This window comes from Prenolepis imparis, unplaced genomic scaffold, assembly GCF_030444845.1.
Source record: "Prenolepis imparis isolate NDT839.2.m4 unplaced genomic scaffold, iyPreImpa1.0 SCAF_8, whole genome shotgun sequence".
Lineage (NCBI taxonomy): Eukaryota > Metazoa > Arthropoda > Insecta > Hymenoptera > Formicidae > Prenolepis > Prenolepis imparis.
Genome location: NW_028141166.1, coordinates 1554370 through 1579709, shown reverse-complemented (window position 1 = coordinate 1579709; position 25340 = coordinate 1554370). Strand labels below are relative to the sequence as shown.

At 33.4% G+C, this 25340-nt stretch overlaps 3 protein-coding genes and 1 pseudogene across 3 annotated transcripts; 3 read left to right on the top strand and 1 right to left on the bottom strand.

Annotated features, from left to right (window-relative positions):
- Nucleotides 1-6654: 6654 nt before the first annotated feature.
- LOC145939903 (uncharacterized protein F54H12.2-like) lies at nt 6655-7994 on the top strand. Its single transcript, XM_083044534.1, has 2 exons — nt 6655-7509; nt 7752-7994. The coding sequence occupies exons 1-2, from the start codon at nt 6655-6657 to the stop codon at nt 7992-7994; spliced, it is 1098 nt and encodes a 365-aa protein (XP_082900660.1).
- A 229-nt stretch (nt 7995-8223) lies between these two features.
- LOC145939902 (uncharacterized) lies at nt 8224-10388 on the top strand. The gene is made up of 3 exons (XM_083044533.1): nt 8224-8878; nt 10141-10199; nt 10314-10388. Exons 1-3 carry the CDS (start codon nt 8224-8226, stop codon nt 10386-10388), a joined length of 789 nt encoding a protein of 262 aa, XP_082900659.1.
- A 1866-nt stretch (nt 10389-12254) lies between these two features.
- LOC145939901 (uncharacterized) lies at nt 12255-13006 on the bottom strand. Its single transcript, XM_083044531.1, has 3 exons — nt 12658-13006; nt 12443-12623; nt 12255-12261 (listed from the first exon to the last, which is right to left on the bottom strand). Exons 1-3 carry the CDS (start codon nt 13004-13006, stop codon nt 12255-12257), a joined length of 537 nt encoding a protein of 178 aa, XP_082900657.1.
- A 4462-nt stretch (nt 13007-17468) lies between these two features.
- On the top strand, nt 17469-25318 carry LOC145939900 (uncharacterized; annotated as a pseudogene).
- The last annotated feature ends 22 nt before the right edge of the window (nt 25319-25340 follow it).

Genomic DNA, 25340 nt, shown 5'->3' with positions numbered 1-25340 from the left:
CCACGTGATTTCGCCATTTTGCCGCGTGTCGTGACTATTCGTGTCGTTTTACAAGTGAAAACAATGGCCACACGTAAGGAAGTAACTAATTTTGCAAAATCTGAACGCGATCGCAATATTCGCAAGATGGATAACAACGACAACATCGACATCGATAACGCCGGAAGAAACGAGCAACGTTATTTATTGTTATCTACAACGTATGGACTTAATTCTTCGCACACTAAGAAGATACACATTGGTTTGCAATCGAGGAACGACGGCGGTGGCTTCGTACCGATTGTTAAATTATCAGGCAATTATGCCGATGGAATTTGCTTCGACGTCGACACGTGGCAGAAGTTTCAAGCCAATATGGAGCATATGAATCTATACTTGAATGAGACTCAAAAGATTAAACCTGATCCCATTATTATCGAGAATATTTCGATCAACTTCACTACTGCTTACGGAGCGAGGGCTGTATTGGTGACATACAAGGAAAACAAGGATCATGTTGCGAATGATAAGGTGGAAGAAGAATCGCAGCCGCCGTTGAAGAAACGAAAAACTTACGCCGTTGCGATAGTGATGCAGAAAACTACTTTCCTCGGCTTGGAAAATATTAGAAAATGCGTGGATGCGCATTTGACGCAGTTAGTTTCTATAGTCGATACTGTTAATGTAACTGCAAGATATTTAATTAACGAAATAGAATTAAAACTTCCCTTGTCTTACATTGATCGCGAAATTATAAAACTTACTGTCAAAGGCAATTATCAGGAAATTGCACGTAATGTACAAACGCAAATAAATAACTTAACATTTTTAGATGTTTACTTTGACATTGTATTTGTAGAATTATTTTCGCTTCGATTTAATGAAATTGTTCGTATTATTTTGCTAAAACGTGAATCTTAATTTTATAAAAAACAAAAATTATTATCAATAATAAATGAAATTGTTTCTATCTTCAATCAGAACATTTTCTTTTATCCTCCCTATAATATTGCCTCCTTGTGCCTACTGCGAGCGTAGAACATTGCGACGTAAATTATAGTTTGATCCTCGAACGTTAAACGAGCTTATCATTTCCGTCACGAGTGAGCGGCATGGAGAGCACCGCGTACATAAGCTCATAAGTAGCGGTGCTCGGAGAAAAACGCTGGCGCGAGCGCATCTCCGCCGAAACGCTTACTCGCGTCGCTCCTGCGGCAACGTATCGGCTAAATGGGCCGCGGTGCTCTTCGCTCGTACGCGTGTAAGAAAACGCTAGCGCGAGCTTGCGGCCGCCGCGGATGTGGCCCCCGAAACGCGAGGATAAGCTTATGACACGGACAAAACCACCTCTTCAATATTTTAAAAAAATATGCGACACGCGCGTACGTTTTTAATACACGCACACACACACACACACACATACACACTCATACACAATAGTTACTAAATCGCATGCGTTAACTTTTTCATTTATGAACTCGTGAATAGAACCTAAATTAATCATTTCGCGAAATGGACGTACGATGGAAACATCCGTGGACGTCGATCGACTGCGGACCTACGGGATGCGGAAAAACAATTTTCGTGAAAACTTTCCTTCGTCATTTATCCGGCATGTCCGATGTTCGATTCGAGAGAATTTTATTTTATTACGCCGAATGGCAAGATGCGTATCGGCGCCTGCAGTGCGACACGAGTAAAAATAAAGAAGAAGAAACAAACGATGTACATAATAACGGATACGGTGATACTTTGCTAAAAATAAAGAAAAATATAATCGAATTTCGCGAGGGGTTACCGCGTCCGGAAGATTATTCAAACGATCCGCTATCTCCAAAATTAGTGATAATTGACGATCTTAGGGAATCGTCATCGTGCGACGCTATCGTAGATCTATTTACCAAAGGAAGCCATCATAAGAATCTTAGCGTTATACTCATCTCGCAAAATCTTCCACCAAGGTCGCGGACAACGCGATATATCTCTCAACGCTAATTATATAGTAGTTTTCAAAAATCCGCGCGATCGTGCTCAAATTCGTCATCTCACGCGTCAAGTATATCCCGACGATCCGAAATTTCTGGAAGAAGCATACTACGACGCTACCTCGCGACCTCACGGGTATTTATTGCTCGATCTGAAACAATCGACTCCAGACGAATATCGATTTCGCACGTGCATTTTTCCCAGCGATACGTTGCATTACGTCTACATTCCTCGTAGATCGATTAGTCGAGCAGTAACGGAGGACGTATAAAAGGTCAGCATTTACATGCGAGACTTGTCAGTTGCGCAACTTTAGCGTAATGGTAACACGCGGCAAAAGACAGCAAAAAGAGACGTCGACGACGTCAAAAAATTCATCCGACGACGCGATAAAAATCGCCAGACGTTCCATCGGTGAGAGAAACGGCTGCCTTTTGAAAACTCTATATTATCTGAAGAAAAATCAAAGAGCGTCGTTCTTACGTACCGCCGACAATAATCTCATAAAGTGTATTCAAGAGTGTATTTATAATACTCTTAAAGGCAACGTACCGCTCAATAATCACGAAAAATCACGTTTAGTCAAGCATAAATCTATCCTTCGACGCGTCGCTGCAAAACGCGGCAATTGGAAAACCAAGAGAAATCTGTTGGTTCAGCGCGGAGGTTTTTTGCCCTACCTTATTGCTCCTTTGCTCAGCGTTGTATTATCCCGGATTATCGGCGAGTAAAAAAAAAAATACAACTCTGCAAATATTTGGTTTTTCCGTGACTAGAAAAGAAGTAATAAAAAGATTTGAAGCGTTCTCGTTCGTCATATGGAATAATGGACACAGCAAAAAAAATGGTACTGATTTCTACGGAAAATCTTGAAAGAATGCGACAAACGCAACATTATCAACAACAACCGGAAATAGCGAAGACTACATCAGTGCTGGATAACTCGCCGAAGAAAGAAAATACAATGATATCGAATGAGGAAAATGCTAATAATAACACCGTACGAACTCCTGGAACCTCCTTATCGCGACTCGACGCGGAAATGTGGCGTATTCTCAACCTCGCGACTCCCCTCGATGAAGGCGAAAGATGGAAATTGTATAAAGAAGTACTTCAGCGTTATCTTCACTTTATTCAAGAAACGAAAAGACACTTACGCAATGATTCGCGCAACGATACGCGCAATAATGCCGACGACGCTAGTAATGTTGACAATGACGGGGGCGAAAACGATCAGGATAAAGATACCGAGATGCCCTTGGATGACGAACTTATGGAAATACTTCAATCAGCAGTGATAATACGGTTAGCGAAAGTAGTTTCGGGAAGAAACGTGCACAATCAGCGGAAAAAATCAAAGAAATACTCAACAGCGTGCCGCAAACTTATCGTTCCAAAGCAAACGCCTTATTGAAATATTTGTTAGATACCCCGTCATCGAAAATTAGTTGGGATAAACGCGGACTCGTGACTATAGACGGCGTCGTTGTAGCGGGATCGAATATTAGCGATCTTATAAACGACGCGATACGCGAGAGAAAAACGATAAAAGCAATCGGGAGATTTCAGTTTGCGCAATTACTGCGCGACATAGGTACACCCACCAATCTTATAGGGAATCGCGATTTATTGACTACGTCCGCACGTAGATCCCTGCGTATTGAGAAAACGTTACCGCGTGGAAGCTCCACTCCGAAAACATTACTGTCGCGTTCAAAGTCATACGGTCGGGAGTTAAACGAGACCGAAGGAGACACGGTGTTTTTATCCGCCACTGACGACAGCGACGATAATAAAACATTAGTGCCGAATTCTTCGCCTAAGAAAAAGAAGGGTTTATTTCGCTGGAGTAAACTCGAATAATGGAACTCGAAAAATTGTATTACGTTCCTTCGCATTACGCAGGCTATTCCGCGACGGAGAATTTATCTCGAGCTGCTAAACCAAATTTTACGCGCAACGATGTCGTCGAATGGCTTAAATCGCAAGATGCGTATACGCTACATCGACCAGTACGACGAAAATTTCCTCGTTTACATTACAACGTGACAAATATCGACGATTTATGGGAAGCAGATTTGATCGATCTTCGTAATCTTAAGAGCTATAATGACGGATATTCTTATTTGTTGATAATTATAGATGTCCTTAGTAAATTCGTTTGGGTAGAACCTTTACGCGACAAAACAGCTACCTGCGTGACAAAAGCCTTTCAGCGTGTACTTTTGAAAAACAAAGATCGCCAACCTGTTTATCTGCAGACGGATAAAGGTAAAGAATTTATAGCGCAGCCTGTACAGAAATTCTTAAAAGAAAAAGACATTCATTTTCGCGTAGCCCGTAATTCCGATGTTAAAGCAGCTGTAGTGGAACGATTTAATAGGACGCTCAAGGAACGGATGTGGCGTTATTTTACACATAAAAATACGCGACGCTACATCGATGTTTTACAGGATATCGTTCGCGCTTACAACCATACTCGTCATACCTCTATTAAAATGCAGCCCGCAGCCGTTACGCGGGAAAATGCACGCATCGCGCGTGAAAATATGAATCGTCGATGGAAGAACGACAACGAGAAGAAAAAGAATCGTGGCGATAAACAAAAGCCTAAATATAACGAGGGCGATCACGTGCGTGTCAGTAGGGCAAAAGTAGAAGATCCTTTGAGAAAGGATACGAGGCAAAGTGGAGCGAAGAAATATTTCGAATTTGCCGTGTTCTCGAATGGAGAAAACCACGCGTATATGAATTAAGCGATTTAGCGGGTGAGGATATAGACGGAATTTTTTACGAACAAGAATTAACTCCGGTCAATAAAGATTTGCAAGGGGAAGAATTTATCGTCGAGCGGGTAATAAAAAGCAGGGGACGTGGCAACAATAAACAATTACTAGTTAGTTGGCAAGGATATCCCTCCAAATTCGACTCTTGGACACCGGCTTCGAGTTTAAGATCTTTGAGTTAAAATGAGGAAAGAAGAATTTTACATGATTCTCCCGAGCAACAGTAGCATGCGTTACTTTCCGGAAAATACAACCACATGTTTCACCACTGAATTATCCCAGCGTATAGAATTACACGGACGTTGGGAAGTAGCGCTCACGGAGATTCAGTTTCCGTGTAGTTTTTTACATATACGAAATAATGAAAATTTAATCAGATTCATCGATATTAACGAGCGCGATAAGACAGTTAAGGTTATGCAATCTCAGGTACCCGCGGGTATTTACTTAAGTATGCGCGATATTATCGAGAGTGTAAATTACGCCGCTAAATCTGTCGATTCACATATCGTTTGGCATTTCAACGTCTTCATGGGTGGTAAAGTTTTCATGAAACTTGCCTGCGAAGAAAATAAATGTAGTATGACGCATTATGTAAATTTTTCCGACAAACTCCGCCGCATACTCGGCTTTGATATACACATCAAGCGCAGAGATCTTGTTCAGCTCGATAGCGAACCCACTGTACCATCTCCGTTACCCGCGTGGTTTTATAATGAAATTGGTATCGAAATGTACAATAACAAAGAAAAGCTAGTTAAAATCGAAAGTAGTTCCGTTATACCCGACGTTTTACCTTCGTGGGTCTATGATGAAGAGATGCATTCTCTGTTATTTTACGAACTCACGCACTTTCGTATGATAATAGCCGACGAGCCGGGTAGTTTGTTGCGAGGTATTCCCGACAAACTCTTTGTCTATTGCGACATTTGCGAACCTTACATTACCGGCGATGTACAATCTCCCCTTCTTCGAATAGTCGCGCTTGATTCGCGAAATGATTACGCGTTCGCGTCAACTCAGATAAGACATTTCTTGCCCGCTCAATACATCACGCTGCGTCAAACGTGTTTCCGTACGATCGAAATAGATATAAGAGATCAGCTGGGTCAAAGTATACCATTCGAATTCGGGACACTGACGGTGACATTGCACTTTAGACGTATCGAATAGATATCGTAAGAACACTCAGTGTTTATGACAGAAAAAACGAGACAGAGAAAAGAAAAGAAAAAAAAATTTGTTCGTTCGTTCTCTGTTGATGGATTATTACTCGACGTATTACGACGAATTACAGAACGGAGGAGCTCGCGGTGGTGGAATTCCACGAGTTTTCGTCGGATCGCTCTATCAACGAGGGCACGGTATCGGGAGTTTTCTCGGAGGATTATTCAGGCGCGTGTTGCCTTTTTTAGGTACTGCTGCGCGGGCTGTGGGTAAAGAAGCTTTACGCGCGGGCGTTAATATAATCGATGATGTAGAAAACAATATTCCGTTTAAGGTAGCGGCTAAACATCGCTTTAAAGAATCGCGTAACAATCTTAAAAGACAAGCTAAAAAAAAATAACTAGCCTCATGAAAGGTTCGGAATATAAATCGGATGCGAAAATGCACGTAGCTCATTTTCCCTTTGTTGGGCTTGACACGCGCATCGTTAAACGCCGCCGCTCGAGTAAGAAAAGTTTATCGAAAAGCAAGACGAAAAAGAAGACGAATACAAAATCATCGAAGAATAAGAGGAAGAAAGCCCGTACGACGGTAAAAAGACTTAAGACGTCCACGAAACGACGTAAAATCGACAAGAAACGTACCGTATCCGATATATTTTCTTAATCTATTTTAATTTACACGCATTTAACCGCGACGAGGACAGCGACGACAAAACAATTGTCGGAGAATAAGTATGTCTTTTCTTCACACACATTCGAGCAAGTGTTTAAAGACTGAACTCGATCTCTTTTCCCTGCCGCCCACACAAACTAGTATCGAGAGTTCACAATGGATTCATTACAAGCCTGTGACCTCTCTCTCGGACGATTCACCGATAGAATTCGTCGTCCCCGGTCACGGAGAAGAATATCTAGATCTCACGCATATTCTGCTGAGTCTTCGCGTACGCGCGAAATCGAGCGACGAATCAGCGGCTCGAGCTCCAGGAACAAGCGGCACAACAGCAGATACCGCCGTAGGTCCCGTAAATCATTTTCTTCATTCCATCTTCAATCAGGTCGACGTGTATTTCAACCAAAAGCTCGTGTCGCCTCCAAACAACGCTTACGCGTACCGCGCGTACATCGAGGCATTGTTAAATTATTCTTCACCCGCAAAAACTTCCCATCTAACTTCATGTCTATGGGACGCGGATACACCGGGTCGCATGGACGAAACGCTGGAATCGAAAGGCAATACCGCTCTCGCGAGACGCGCCCATTACATTCGCAACGGGCGAGCGATAGATCTTATAGGACATCTCCATTGCGACGTTTTCAATCAAGACAAATTCTTAATTAACGGAATGGAAGTACGACTGAGACTCGTCCGCTCGAAAGATTCATTTTGCCTCATGGAAAGCAACAGCGCGTCAAAAATACATATTCTCGATGCCAGCTTGCTAGTGAGAAGGGCGAAAATAAGCGCCGGAGTGTTACTCGCGCATGCTCGAATGCTGAGTAAAGTTACAGCTAAATATCCGCTTACGAGAGTCGAGATTAAAACATTCATGATTCACAGCGGTGTTGTGGGCGAATCATTAGATAACGTAATACTCGGACAACTACCGAAACGAATAATAGTCGGATTTGTTAATAATAATTTAACGGAGATAGAAAATTAAATCCGTTTAATTTTAAAAATTACGGCATAAATTTCTTCTCTCTGTACGTCGACGGCACGCAAATTCCTAGTAGGCCATTACAACCGATTTTCTCGCCGGAAGAACCGCTTTACGTCGATGCTTATCAAACGCTCTTCTCGGGAACGGGCATCCATTTCTTAAACGAGGGAAATTCCATAAGTAGAGACGATTATTCCAAGGGATACACGCTTTTCGCTTTTGATCTCACACCCGATTTGTCCGCTAATTGCGCCGGGCATTGGAATCTTGTGAGACACGGCAGTTTACGATTAGAAGTACGATTCGAAAAAGCGCTCACCGAGACAATTAACTGTATTGTTTACGGCGAATTTGATAATGTATTAGAAATAGACTCGTCTCGTCAAGTCATCGTCGATTTTTCCGGTTAAATTTTTTATCGCGGCATTTACATGTCTCTCGTCGCAACGTACGATTAAAAATTTTTTGTATTTTTCTTATCCCCGCTCTCTTCCACTTCCACTCGCCGACGCGTTTCACGAGAAGAAAAACTTATAATGTAACAAAAAGAAATATCAGTTTCCTTCGAGACGCGTTCGTCGACGGTTCGTGAAAAACTTAAACCTCGCCAACGAAAGCATATAAGTTTTTCTTCGCAATATGGATATAGTCATTGACATTCAAGGCTTCCCCGATGCGAGCGAGAAGTTTCTTCCTAAGGAACTCGCGGTTGTCGCGATTGATGCACCGATCGTCGACCATTGGATTATGATACCGCCCTATCCGTTCGCTGAATTACCCGAAAAAGTAAGACGACAAAACTGCTGGCTCGCACGAAATTATCATGGGATCGAATGGTTCGATGGCGAGGCTAATCCAAAATATTTTACGCGGCATTTACGTGAAATTATAAGGTACACGCGTCACATTTACGTTAGAGGCAGTGAAAAAGCACATTACTTGCGAAATCTACTTTCCAGAGAGATATATAATTTGGAAGGTATCTCTCTAGCATTCAAAAATCTATTGTTGGAGGAAGAGTGTGGACAATATTGCGCTCATCACGGATTTCGACAGATATTTCATTGCGCCTTACATAACGCTTACAAATTGAAACGCTGGCTACTCGATCAAAATAATGCCGGCAGCAGCGATACTCTCAGCGTTAGTCAGCCCACTACTTGTAGTTCTCCCGAAAATTATCAATTGAGTGACGACGACGACGACGACGATGATGATGGCTACGAAAGCGTGAAAACTGACTGCGACAAGGATTACGCTGCTAGCAACATAAATGTCAATCCCGTTCTAATTCGTAATATTCAAACTCAAACGGATAATATAATAGAGACAAAAAATTTGTCAAGCGTCGAGCAGTCAATTAAAAAAGAAGAAGAAAAAGAAGAAATTTTGCGGGAGAAATAAAAACCGAAGTTATTCAAATAATAGCAGGATCGACGCGTTCGTCTTTGTGTCGAAAAAATGAACTCTTGCGAAATTCTACGAGCATTGCGCCATATCGATGCCAAGCATGTGGGTGTCTATCCCGCCGACAGAGTTCCGAGGGTGTGGACGAGGTCGACGGCTATCGTCGCTAATACAGACGATCATAAACGACCTGGAGAACATTGGGTCGCCTTTTTCCTCGATGAACACGGAACAGGCACCTACTTCGACAGCTACGGAATACCGCCTCTGGAGCCCGGATTTCTCCTTCGTCTTCGACGAAACTCAATCATCCATCGATGGAATACCCGACAACTACAAGGATTTTTCTCACAAACTTGCGGACAATATAGCTGTGTATTTCTATATTACATGTCTGTTGGTTACGATCTTAATCAATTTCTTACTCTATTTACCGAAAATTGTGAACACAACGATCGATTAATCGTACATTTATTTCGCAAAATCTTTCTTCGTTGAAATAAGAAACGTGTTAACGTAGTTGCTAACCGATATCATATTTAATTCAGTAATTTTAATAACATACTTTATGTATCGCTTTTAACTTATGTATTTGTAATATCAATATATATGAAAAATTTATAATAAATGTGTGTGAAACTTTTTTACTTGAATTCTTTTATATTTTTCCCACATCTTCTACCCTTTACCTCATAGCGAAATAGAAACTCGATCTTTTTAAAAACTTTAGCGTAATTTACGGTCTCGGCAACGACATTTGTCTAAATATTGCGTCTCAGTCTCCGATGCCCGAACATATTTAGTTTTATTACCCGCCCATTGTCAGCGAATGCTACCCTTCCCGGGGATGCGAACTCGAATGCGTGTGTTTTCTATTAGGCCTCCTTTTGTTACCCGAGGTGTCGATAATATCCGACAACGCGGCGCTGAAGCGATTAGCCGAAATTGTAAGCGGGCACTAACCGCTTGTACTTTTTTTATTTTTTTCAGCAATAAAACCTTTACGTAGCGTCATTAGAATGTGAACTCGAATGCACGTGTTTTCTATTAGGCCTCTTTTTGTTACCCGAGGTGACGATAATTAGCCTAAATTGAAAGCGGAGGCTAGCCGCATGTACTTTTTGTATATCTTTTTGTTTTCTTTATTAGCGACGATGCCGACGCTACCCGTCAATGCGACGCCGAGTAACGACGGTCAGCCGAAATTAGTGCGTTTATTTATCTTTTTTCAGCGCTATACACGATCACCGGGGACCAACCGCTCTATGACGGCAGCGCTATACCTCGATTTTTTATCGCCATATTGTCGGTTTTTTTTTCAGAAACCCTATCCGCTCTCCCCCTTCCCCACCAAATACAAAAATCAATCAATCAGCGTGGCGGGCCACTACAGTTAGAGTCTATCATAGACGGTCGGGGTGTCATAAACCCCCACGCCGGCTTCGCTGTACCTCGATTTTTATCGCCATTTTGTCGGTTTTTTCCAAAACCCTCCCTACTTACCCTCCATCTTTCCAAAAAAAATCAGCCAATCAGAATGTTGGGCCACTATGGAGAGAGCCTATCAGAACCCTGGGTCTAATGACCCCAATAAACAAATAGACCAATCAGCGATCGAAAAGCCGTGTCTAGCCACGCCCCTCTGGCGCCAGCGGCCGAGTGGTGGGGGTTTGTTTTGACTCGCTATAGTGGCCCATATCTACTAACAAAGTTTAATATTAAATCTCTTCTGAAATTAATTTAAATAAAGAAATGCTTATTACAAAATGAGTATTACAATATTTAGATGCAAGTATAAATAATTATCCATATAGATATACTACTATATTCAAAAATGAAGAGTAATACAAATTTTAATCTTATATTCAACCTTAAGAATAATACAGCACAAGTGTTCGGAAAACGTTTGGAGAACATTAAGATAATCCTTAAACATTCTCTGAATATTCTTTGAACATCTTTCGAACATTTGTGCTGTCTTATTCTTGTCCCGTTTATAAATGGGAAACACATATAATTGAAAAAGAGTTTGAACACTAGAGTTTGAAACTTTTAGAAATAGAAAAAACAACTTAAAAATATTATGCTTCTGTCCCTTTTCTTTTAATTTTGTCCATTTTTTTCATCGTTCTTCATCCATTTTAATCTATAAATAAATATTTTATTTTTATTAAAAATATGTATTCAAATATATTTATTTGAACATATAAAAATATTTTCTTATATGTACGTACCGTGTGAAGTTGTATTTATATTTTGCATAAGTTGTCAAATTTACGTAGTGTCAGAAAATGTATCAGAATTTCTGAATATTTCGAAAATGCAATGTAGAAAAAAATGATGCTTTTGAGATTTTAGAGGTTCCGATACATTTTCCATATCCATATATTTCATCAACCTCACAAGAGTGTAAATTTATCTTCAATTTTATATTTAATATATTTAATATATTTAATATACATTAATATTATATTTTTTATTAATGTATATTTTTGAGATATTAATGTAATATAAAAATATGGAAAATGTATCGGAACCTCTAAATACCTCAAAAGCATCATTTCTTTTCTACAATGCATTTTCGAGATATTAAGAAGTTCTGATTCATTTTCTGACACAACATAAATTTAACTACTGATGCAGAACACAAATGCAGCTTCATACAGTACTTATATACTCTGTCTTCATATGATGCGATATTTTAAACCGCAAATCCATTTCAGTTATATGTATGCATACTCATTATAAGCAAACACAATTATAAAGAATTTAATCATATAATCTATGTGTAAAAGACAAATTAAAAAAAAGAATCAAAGATATAATGCTTGAATATTATATTATAATTAAAATAAAATAAATAATTAAAATAAAATAAATAAATAAAAGCCAAGCAACACATAGTTAATGGACAAAGAATCAATAGTTGATGCAATAGTTACAATCACTTAAATAATGTCTATATATGATTTGCACGTTAATTTATATAAATTTATATATGTGTGTCTGTGTGTGTGTGTGTGTAGTAACATGTAATCGAGAGACGGAGTTTCATATCAGTTTAACTTATATAGAGCTCGGATTTTTTTTATTTTGCCCATTTGTTAATAAATATTAATATTATATTATTTTTTATTAATGTAAATTTGTGAGATATTGATGTAATATAAGAATATGGAAAATATATATATCGGAACACCTAAATATCTCAAAAGCATCATTTTTTTCTACAATGCTTTTTCGAGATATTAAGAAGTTCTGATTCATTTTCTGACACAGCATAAATTTAACTGCTCATGCAAAACACAAATGCAGCTTCATACAGTACTTATGCTCTGTCTACATATGAGGCGATATCTTACAAACCGCAAATCCATTTCAGTTATATGTATGCATACTCATTTTAAGCAAACACAATTATAAAGAATTTTTTTTCTCCACACTCACATACGTAAAAATGGTAAAAATCATTGTCCATTTATCACATTTTTTACAATAGTGAACGGGAAGTGGACCATCTATTCGAAAAGGCATGCGCTTCAAACAATATTTGCAGTAGGCATGACCACATCTTAGAGCCTCCACACTGCTATGCGTTAATTTAATATAACAATTATTGCATACAGGTGCACCTGCGGTAAAAATCTTTAGTTAACGCATCTTAACATTTTTTAATATTTAAATAATTAAAAAACTTACTATTATTGTAATTTGTTTCGCAAGCTAAACACGGCCATATGCATTGGCCCAACATATTTAATGTACAGCAATGCATTCTCAATTCTGATGAGAAAGATTCTCTTAAAATATACGCCAATCGATGCATTTCATTGTTAACAGATTGCCGAAAAGGCCGTATATTTTTATTTACTTCATCAACTTCATAATCGGTAAGATGTACTTTTTTGCAACATTTATTTCGATTACAAAATTGATTAGTGCATTTTTCCACTTCGTGACTCATTTTGCACGGGTTTCTCATACATATGCGAAGCATAAAGTCACGGCAAATCATTTGTTATATCAAATGTAACAACAAAAGAGAAAAAAACATACAGATAATAAACGACACAAGAAAATGTAACGACAATACTCAAGAAGTCGATTGTAAACCACACAACTAAATGAAAATTACAAAAATTAACGAATTTATTAGAAACTTAATACTTTTATCCAAATCTAATAAATACGCTCATTTTTGAAATTTTAACTTGGTTGTGTGACACAATCAACAAGCAGAGCGACTTTATTATAAGGTTACGGTTTCTGTACACGTGACGTTTGAGTGTATCCAGAGTACGTTCTAAAATTCACTGCACTGCCAGTGCTGAAAATTTATAGTGTACGTACATGCCGTAAACTATAGAATTTCTGTACTGACAGTATATTGGACAGAAATATTGGAACGCACCCAATGTCACGTGTGCATAAACCATAACCTTATAATAAAGCCGCTCTGCGTGTCGATTGTGTGTCACGCAACTAAGTGGAAATTAAAAAGATGAGCGTATATATTACATTCGAAAAAATGAATCTATAAATTTTCTGATAAATTCGTTTATTTTTATAATTTTTATGTTAGTTGTGTGAATTATAATCGACTCTCTCAATCATGTTGTAACATTTTCTCTTGTATCGTTTATTATCGCTCGTGTTGTCTTTTTCGCTTTTTGTTTTTACATTTGATATAACAAATGATTTGCCGTGACTTTATGCTTCGTGTAAGTTTGAAACACCCATGCGGAATGCGTCACGAAGTGGAAAAATGCACTAATCAGTTTTATAATTAAAATAAATGTTGCAAAAAGGTGCGTCTCACCAATTACAAATTAATGAAATAAATAAATAAATATATTCGGTTTTTTCGACAATCTGACAATGAAATGCATCGATTGGCGTATATTTTATGAGATTCTCCCATGAGAATTGTGAATGCATTGCTGTATATTAAATATGTTGCACCAATACATATGTACATGTTTACCTTACAAAACAACTTTTAATAATAGTAAGATTTTTAATTATGTAAGTAATAATAATAGTAACAATAATATTAATATTAAATATTAATTTTTAAAATGTGTTAACTAACGATTTCCACAGCAGGTGCACCAGTATGCAATAATTGTTATATTAAATTGTTACATGGCAATATGTAGACTCATATCAGTTGCATATGTTTTAATCTCATCCCATTTTATGGAATAGATGATTCACTTCCCCACTTTACTATTATAAAGCATGTGATAAATGGACATTGATTTATACGGTATGTAAGTATTGGTGAAAAGAAATTCTTTATAATTGCTTTTGCATATAATGATTGGTGTTTGTAAGTTATCGCATCATATAAACAGAATATATAAGTACTGTATGAAGCTATATTTATGTTCCGCCTAATTTACGTAGTGTCACAAAATGTACCAGAGAGAGAACTTCTGAATATCTCGAAAATGTAGTGTACACAAAAATTTTGTTTGAAATACTTAGAGGTTTGAAGCGCATTTTCGAGTAGATGGTCCACTTCCCGTTCACTATTGTAAAAGATGTGATAAATGGACAATGATTTTTAACATTTTTGCGTACGTAAGTATGGAGAAAAGAAATTCTGTATAATTGTGTTTGCTTATAATGAGTATGCATATATGTAACTGAAATGGATTTATGGTTTGTAAGATATCGCATCATATGAAGACAGAGTATATATAAGTACTGTATAAAGCTGCATTTGTGTTCTGCATAAGTAGTTAAATTTATGTTGTGTCAGAAAATGAATCAGAACTTCTTAATATCTCGAAGATGCATTGTAGAATAAAAATGATGCTTTAGAGATATTTAGAGGTTCCGACACATTTTCCATATTCTTATATTACATCAACATCTCACAAATATACATTAATTAAAAATAATATAATATTAATATATATTAAATATATTAAGTATAAAATTGAAGGTAAATTTACACTGTTATGAGACTGATGAAATATATGGATATGGAAAATGTATCGGAACTTCTAAAGATCTCAAAAGCATCATTTTTTTCTACATTGCATTTTCGAGATATTCAGAAATTCTAATATATTTTCCACATCCATGTATTTCCTCATTGTTTCACAACTGTGTAACTTTACTTTCAATGTTATATTTAATATGCATAATATATACATATTAATATATATTTAATTATGAGACTGACATTTTTATAAAAATATATTAAATTTGACATCCGTGAAGTGAATGAATTTATTTCTTGTTTTGCCTACAACAGAAATGAAGGGAGAAGAATCTCGACTAATACCTATTGGAGGAAATAATTGGATAAAATTTTTTTATTCTATTATTAATCACTATCTGAGAAATAATATAATCTTAAATTTTTAATATTATTTTATCCTAATTTAAAATTTTTATTAATATTTATAATTGCAACTGGTATTATTCTATTCTCAACGGTACAGATTTGACATTTTCTTTTCAACATCAAAAGAATCTGTTGTCTCTTTCTTAAATACCTTAAGATACTATTTATAAATATAAAATTCTAGATAAGAAGATAGTAAGGGCCATTGTACAAGCTATTCCGTAAACGTAAACGTGGCATTAAGTATACATAGGTAATCTTAAACTTTAGTAACGCCCAGAGAAAATACGTCTACGTTTACGATTTTCTCTGTGCGTTGATTAAAGTTTCAGATTACATATGGTTAATAGTATACTTAATGCAACGTATCGCGTTACGGAAAAGTTTGTGCGGTGGCCCTATGTATTAAAAAAGAACGTAATTATTATAACAGATATTGAAGACATTTACAAATTAAAGAAAGAGAAAGATGTAAAAGGAAAAATAAATGTAAGTATATAGTGTATACAAAAGTATATATAATTGTTTTACATAACTAATTGTAAATTATATGAAAATGAAAATACATTTACTATCATATAACTCTTTCTTTATGACAGATACGTAAAAAATGAAGAATTTTGCTAATAATTTCGAAACTAATTAAGAGCTTCTGCACACAGGACGCGTTACGCGTGGCGGAAGCCGACGCGATAGCCAATCAGAAAATTTCGCCGAGCGTCAAGAACTGAGGTGCATTCCGTTTCACGCATATGCGCGCATTTTCTATAGTAAACGTGACGTGTACTATAGATAAATGCGCGCATATGCGTGAAACGGAACGCGCCTTTGAATTGATTCAACTTTTAGGCCGAGTTTCCACTGAGCGCGTCACGCGCTCAGTGGAAAGGCGCCCTAAAGTATGTTGCATATATTGCGTATATGTTTCCCGCGTTTTCACGATAGAAGATACAAGGATGCCATTTCACATCGGATATCATGGATGATATCGTTCAGTCCTTGTCGTGATTTTCGCTTTTGTTGTAATCATCGTGCTTGTGTCGTATTTTTAAAGTGAAGTACCGTTTTATTTGAAAATAATATATCATAAGAGATTCCAAGAGAGAATTGATACCGTTTTATCACTATATATAAATTCTACTAAAAAGTCCTTCGACTGATGTCTATGCCATTATAATAGATGTAAGTAATCGAAAAACTATAAATATAATATTTGCTTTTATATTACATTTTTATATTGCGTAGTTACAATGCTAAATTAAATTATTAATAAGGTTAAAATATTAGTAAGTTTCACAAATTCGACATTTTCATTTTAAGAAAATTATTTTGATCGAATATATGACTCGCTATACCAAAATTACGCTATACCATTAATATAACATGCTAAATCTTGTGCAACCATAGTGAATACAATTGTATTCTCTGTATTGTACAATTGTATACTGTTTCTGTGTAAAAAGGTTATGTGAATGCAAAATTAATTTCATTTCGGCACTATCTTCTTGTCTTTATTTTACATGTATGTGTTCATTAGGAACAGGAGTTCAGTAAAAAAGGAGAGATCCTACTTTTTCAATAATGGCAATGAATTTCAGAACACGGCCTCTGCCATGATTGTCACGTGATGCGGCACATGCACGTACATGTTTCCCACGTTTTTCGCGGCAGAAAATTCCATTTTGCGTAGTTCGCATACTCATGTCGTTCTTCATTTGTTAACATTTGTCGTGATAACGCTTTTGTTGTAATCATCGTTCTTGTGTCGTATTTCTGAAGTAAATGAACCGTTTTATTAAGCAACAAATATTTTAAGCGATTTCAACTGATATTGTTTTATTACTATAAAGAGATATATTCTCTCGACTCATTTCTATGCCATTGTAATCGCTATAAGTTGATTATAAAACGAGACATTCAATATTTGCTATCATATTATATATTTGAGAATGAAATTCAAACATTATATTATATTATGTTAAATTGAAGTATTATGTTAGATCCCTACATATATTTAATATTTTTATTTTAAAGAAACAGTTTTACCCATATAATTTAATATATAAGATGTTTACTCGACACGTTTTCGAGATCTAAAAGTGTTTCTCAATTACAGATGGAAGTTTTGCCTGGAAGACAGAAAAATACAAAGATTTATCTATATGATGATTATTTATATCATAGAGACAGTCGCTATGACAATATTTTTCGGTGCAGTGGTCGTCGGACATATAAATGTCGTGGTTCAGTTATGCTTTTGGATAATAATAATGTACACGTTTTACATGAACATAAGCATCCAAAGTCAAAATGTCTTAAAGAACGAATGGAAATGAAAGAAGGAATTCTAAGGCTTTCTCATGATACTTATCTTGGATTTAAAGAAATTTTTGATTCAGTTTGCAGAAGGTAAAATTATTTTTGATTATATTTTATGTAATATTTATCTATTTATTAATATTTTATGTAACATTCATATTGCACAATTTTCAGTGTTAAAAAAGTTTTTATATCATGAATATATAAAGAGATTTGTTTTGCGATTGGATTAATTAAATTTATATAATAATTTATATAAATGATTTTTCCTTGAATTATTAAAAAAAATGCATTTGAATCTTTACAGATTACAAGTAAATATTATTTGTGGTATAAGTTTATAAACATTTAATAAATTCTTGGCATGATAATAAATATTAAAATTATTGTCTTCAATTTCCGAATAATAAGACGATTAAAACGTAATAATTCTATTATAGGAAGGTTTTTTGAAACATTTCTGTTTATTTATCTCATTTAAACAAGTATATTAATGTTGTAAATACTATCTTTATAATGACAATTAAAGTAATCAATTTAATGAATTCTTAATAATTGTAATAAATTATTTCGAATATATCTCTTTTCAGAATATGTCTATATATCTACCTTTAGAATATATCTCTCTTCATCTTCTCTTTTTCTGAAATATAAAACTGTTGTTTTTTTTAATAAAATCATTTCAAAAAACTTTTCTAAAAAAGGAAAAAAACATGCCAAGTATAAAAATACAATAAATATAAATTAAGTATACAATAAATATAGATTTTGAAAAATGTTACTATTAACAGAATGATAAATCGTTTAGAAAAAGAGATGAGATCAATATAATTTGCCAAATATTTGTTATCTGCTATATCAATTTATAATCGATGTTGAATTCGAGTAGAAATCCTTCCAAAATATATCTTAGAGAATGTATCATTTGAAAAAAAATTTCTCATAAACATTAAATCATATAAAACAAAATTACCAAAGCAAAATTAGCGCGATCAAGAGAGTCACATTACGGTACATTTTATAAATATATTAAATATTTTGATACTTTTTCTAAAATATTTGTATAATACCTTTAAAAAATATAATAGAAATCTTAATTTAAAACTATTTTTTACTACTTTCGTACTATCTTTGGTAATACTTACGTAGTATCTTAAATTAAATATTTTTTACTATCTGATATGTTGATAGTACTTATATATGTTGATAAGAATATATGCATGATGTGATGTATTAATGACAATATATGTATATTATATGTACATAATATATAGAAGTGTATATATATCTAGAAATTTAAATTTTAATGAGTACTCTTTGAATACTTTATAAATCATATATTCTTCTATATATTCTTTTTTAACATGCATTATATTTTTACATAAAACTAACATTTTGTATACTGTTAATAAATGTTAATGATAATTTTAATATTATATAAATATATAAATATATGATATAAGAACAATTTATATACAATATATACATATATATAAAATAATTAAGCAACACAAATTTGTAACAATGTTAATTTTAATGCGACCTGGGCATACCAACTTTGCTTTTGTAAGTTTGTTTTATACGACTTACATATAGTTTACGAGAAATTTTCTTTCAAATTAAATATTCTATAATATATATGATATACTTTGCAAATTAAATGACTTCTAATCGCACACTCAACATCGATTATTATAAATTGATATAGCACGCATATAACATAAATACTTGATTAGTTATATTACTCGCACATCTATTTGTAAGCAGTTTAGTAATTAGTGTAATATTTTTAAAATTAATATTTATTGCATATAAATTTGAATATTTTTTAATATGCTTGGTGTATTTTTCCTTTTTAGCAAGATTTTTTGCCAGATATCACTATCAAATTTAAATTTATTTTTAAACATTTCTGTTACGTTCTTATTCGGATCTTTTTTCATGTACTTGACGTATGTTTTTATTTTTGTAAGGTTTGTTTTCTATAGAATTTCACTATTTTTTGTGGAGTTTGTCTTTTTAAAAGCATATATGTTATTACACTTGCTGTACAAATAATATATATGCATTTTCAACATTTCAAGGTTAATTGCAATTTTTAAATCATTTATGGATATTCATTCTATACTTTTAAAACGTTATATATTTGTGTAGTATTCATCAGTTTTACCGTGAATTGCACAGATATTTTTATAAGTGTACCAATACATATTTTTATTGTGAATATACTTTTAATATTGATTATCCTTATAGTTTTCATATTGCTAACTTTAAATAATTAAAAAATATATCGGTCAATATATATAGAAGATGACATTATTATCTCAACATTATAAAATTAAATACTTGATTAAATACTAAATATATTTATGGTAATGAATAAATTTGTATTTTTGTATGTTTTTCAACAGAATTTCTGTTTTTTATATTTATAATATGTACTTTTTCTTACTAGCAATCCAGATGCAGGACAATATTTGAGTTTTCCATCTATAAGATGTAGCATGCAACGTGAACGTATGAAGAGCCGACCACCTGTACCTGATACATTAGCATCATTACGCAATATTCTTGAAAACTGTGATATAATGAAAAATGTTTATAAAAAAAGCGTAACTACAAATGATGGAAAACTTGCAATAATTTTATCAACTAAATATTTACTAGAAGCTTTATCATCTGCTACTGAAATCTACGTAGATGGAACATTTTCTGTAAGTACAATTGTTTCCATATATATATAATTTTAATAAAAAATTGTAATAGTATCCATACAATAGAAAGATGCAGAAACATTGTACAGATCTTACATTGAAACATTGTAATATAGTATTGCATTTCAACTTACAAGATTGTAACATTGCTGTAATGTAATTGAAATATTCTCTACTGTATGGGATTTACAATGGCAAACAAATAACAGTATTTATAATAGTAAATTATTATAGTATATAATGTAATTTTGAGTCAAATTATGAAGAATGTTTTGTACATATCTTTCTTAAGGTTCTTCCACGCAAGCCTCATATTGCGCAACTCTACTCTGTACATATACGATACATGGATACGGTAAGATATTTAATTGAAATTTTTGAAACCTTATTAAGATTTTTGAAACATCAGACAAATTTATTTTTCCAGGGCATTGCAGTATTATTTATATTGTGTGATACACGTACAACTTCTATGTATGATGTTTTGTGGGATAAAATTACACAGATGGTACCACAACTTCAACAAAACATTAATTTTATAATGAGTGATTTTGAAACGACTGCAGTAAAATCGCTTAGTACGAAGTTTCCCAGAGCAAATTTAGCTGGATGTTGGTTTCATTTTAATCAGGTACATAATTGTTAAGAAAAGAAAATATTTTGTGTCGTTTTTTATAGTTTTTTCGCACATGACAAGAAAATTTCTAATTTCTCGATTACATTCATAACAAATATAATCTAAATTACATTATTTAAATTTAACTACATTGTTTTTATTTTGTATAGGCTGTATTGCGTAAATGGCGCAAACTACACCTTTCAAATGTTCCAAAAACTATACTTTCCATGACAATGGCATTGCCTTTATTACCACCAGATAGGTTTCAAGAAGCTTTAACCATTATTCAAGCTGAAGCCGATCTACTTTCTTGTGAATATCCAGATATTTTATAATTCACATCCTATCTGAGACTTACCTGGTTAAATATGGCATCAAGAATTAGTACTTATGGTTGTCCTGTACGTACTAATAACATAGTAGAAAGTTTCCATAATATTGCAGTGGATAAACTAGGTACAAGGAATATTAATTTTTGGACATTTTTAGGTATATAATATTTGTATTAATATACTTTTATTGAATGTCTTATTACAAATATTAATTATAAAAGTCTTTGTTTTATTAATAACAATTATTTTATTAATATTACATTATAAATTTTAATTAATGTCAATCTTATGTAGAAAAATTCTCAAATTTAATTGCCGATCAAGAATTGGACTTTCGCCGCTTAACAAATGGTATTAAACCTCGACGAAGCCGCAAACGAATAAATAGAGAACGTGATACCAACATTTTTAATGCGCAAAAAGATCTAGTTAATGAAAGGTATTATTTTTTAAATTTTGTTACTTTAATGTGTTGAATCTAATAATTATTTGTATTAGTATATAATACATAAAAATTATATTTAAAGTTTTAATTGTTTTAAGGTTGCCACTAAAAGAATTTTTGTTAATGTTTACCACGAATAATCATATCTCTGAAATGGAACATCTGACATCTTTAGAAGGTAAATATCCTTCATTTAATATAATATATAAATATACTTACGAATAGATGTCTGTATAATGCATGTAATCTTATAATTTTCATTACATTTAAATATAAACTAGAGAATCATAAAGTATAATAAATTACAATAACTGTTTCTTCTTTTTAGATGCTGAATCGTTAAGTGATATTATTATACAAGCTACAGACGTACAGTTGTTCACAGATAATTTGAACGAAACATTTCAAACAAATAAATTTATTATTGCTTTTTTGTATCTATTTATTTATTGTATGAATTGACAACGATTTTAAATTAATTTGTTTCTTAATCTCTAATTATTTATGATGAAAGATTTTCAGTTTGTTAATTTCTATAATTTATTGCTATTTTAAATTTTATTACAATAATATTAAAAATTATATATTTAAAAATCTTAATAATGTTATTTATTCAAAGAAATTAGCTCAAAATTACTTATTTATATTTATATTTTCATAAATCATCTTTTTTAACTTCAGGAGGGAAAAATATCATTAGACGAAGATCTCGACATGTACATACAAGTACATCTAATCCTAGAGATGTATCCGAAAGAAGTGCAGGTATAAATAATTTTCTCATATTTTACAAGTCTTTAATGCCATTTTTCAGCTGTTTTTTTATCGTAATGTTAATTATGCTTGTATATCTTTATATATTTATACCAATATGTCTAAATATTTAAATAAAAATGTATAAAAATAATCTTTTATTTCCAAACTAAGGTACAGAAGATTCTTCCGATACACAAAGAACAATTACACTAGCAATAGAGGAAACATCGCATATGACGCAAAATGAAGAATCTCAAGCAGTCCATGTTACTTCTGATTCGGAAAATAAATTCACAAATACGCAAGGTAATGTTATTATTTAGCAACTCTAATTACTTTAAGATAAGAAATTCAATTCATCAAATATTTTCTCATACTTTACAAGTCTTTAATGCCACTTTTCAGCTGGTTTTTTTATCATAATGTTAATTATGTTTGCATGTCTTTACAAGTTTGTACTTTTACCAGTATATATTAAATATTTAAAAATGTATAAACATCTTTTTCCAGACCAAGGTACAGAAAATTCTTCCGATACACAAAGAACAATTACACAAGCAATAGAGCAAACATCGCATATGACGCAAAATGAAGAATCTCAAGCAGTCTATGTTACTTCTGATTCGGAAAATGAATTTACAAATACGCAAGGTAATGTTATTATTTAGCAACTCTAATTGCTTTAAGATAAGATATTCAAGTTACTCTTATATTAACATAAGAGTATATAATGATTCATAGACTATATGTATTCTTAAACTTCTTTCACCCTTCTATTTCCTTACAGATGACGTATCAATATATAATGTTCCAGAAGATGATTACGGATATTTGTACTCGTCCACAAACGCAAATCAGAGAAATGAATCCACAGATCTTCCATTTCATACCGTGGACTGGACTCTGCAAAATAGCCAAAGTACATCCAAAGAAAAATCTTCCTCAGACATTTGTACAGTGTGCTACACTGACGAACGAACACACATTTTCGTACCCTGTGGTCACCGCGCTTGTTGTTTCCAATGCATTCAACGTTTAGAAGCTAATCGATGTCCGATATGTAATGTGACTTATGAAAACTATATTCGAATTATTAATCCATAAGATTTGTTCCAAACAATACATTTTTTTTTTAAAGACTGTTCTTCATAAGTTTTACATATAAAAATGCAGTATTACTTGATACGATAAAATTATTTTATGTTAGAATCAATATCATACTTGTGCAATATGTTACTTTTTAAAAGCTCTCTTAAATATTCTTTTATGTAATTTGATTACGTTCTTGCGGACAAACTTATGAATTGTGTTCTGCCAAAATAAGTTTAAGTTCGTTAAATACATATTTATTTAAAGATTACATAAAGATAAAAAGTGATAAAAAGCAGATAGCGGTATTAAGCAGTATTATTTGAATTTACTGTCTAAAAAACTGTCATTGCTAAAAAAAACTGTCGTTCCTAAAATAATTGTCGTTGTAAAAGTGATGTGCATTATTTGTTTTATCAAATTAATTCTAAAACTTAGCTATAAGTTTATTTTCTAAAGTAGACATTGTTACTTTTCAAAAGATTATAAATATCGAAGTTCTTAAAGAAAATTTTCTCTAATCAATATAAATACATAATTTGTTATTATATAGAGATTTTATTTTGTTTAAATGTATGTAGCGCCAAAGAGTGTTTGATTACCTTTTTATTGTTACATGTAGTGTACCAGGAACTGCGGTTATATTTTAGCTTTGAAGAAAGTTTTATGATGTTAAGATTTTGAAAAAGTAAATATTTTTATTTCAGTTAATAAATACTATACATAACAGGAGATAACAATTTAAGACAAGTGTTGTTTTATACTGTTACATATAACACAGATACAAAATAAATTATACCAGGAATAATACACGTAACATAAATAAAACTTTTGTATATAATTTCCGTTTATGAGATTCAATAAAACGTTTCCCAAACTTTACTCCAATTACATCATTTTCTATTTGCCTAAAAGAATTAAATATAAAATTATATAAAATTATATACATAATTTGTTATTATATAGAAATGTTACTTTGTACAAATGTATGTCAAAAAGATTATTTGATTACTTATTTTTATATTATTATACGAAAATTTTCAAATATAATGCATTTTATTAAATAAAACTTTCGTATCGCTTCTGTTTATAAGTTTCAATAAAACGTTTTCTGAACGTATGTCCTTACTCTAATTACACCATCTTTCATTTACCTTAGCAGTGTATAAAATTAGGATAAATGCTACGTAAGAAATTCATAACATTAGTACCTTATTTATTATTTAAGAATTGACAATATTTACAATCATGAATTGCGATTAGATAGCTGATTATATTTTTCGTGTAAACGTTTACACCTGTAACATATTCAAGCAAACGATGTGCAAATTATAGCGGTGTACAATTTTTACGTATCCCAATAGACAGTGTCCATTTGCACCGTGTCCAATAAATGATGTGCAACTGAACGGTGTACGTCTGAGCGGTGTGCAATTGAACAGTGTACGTCTGAGCGATGTGCAATTGAACGGTGTACGTCTGAGCGGTGTGCAACTGAACGGTGTACGTCTGAGCGGTGTGCAATTGAACGGTGTACGTCTGAGCGGTGTGCAATTGAACGGTGTACGTCTGAGCGGTGTGCAATTGAACGGTATACGTCTGAGCGGTGTGCAACTGAACGGTGTACGTCTGAGCGGTGTGCAATTAAACGGTGTACGTCTGAGCTGTGTGCATTTTTACGTGTTCAGCTAAGCGGTGTACATTTTTATGTGTC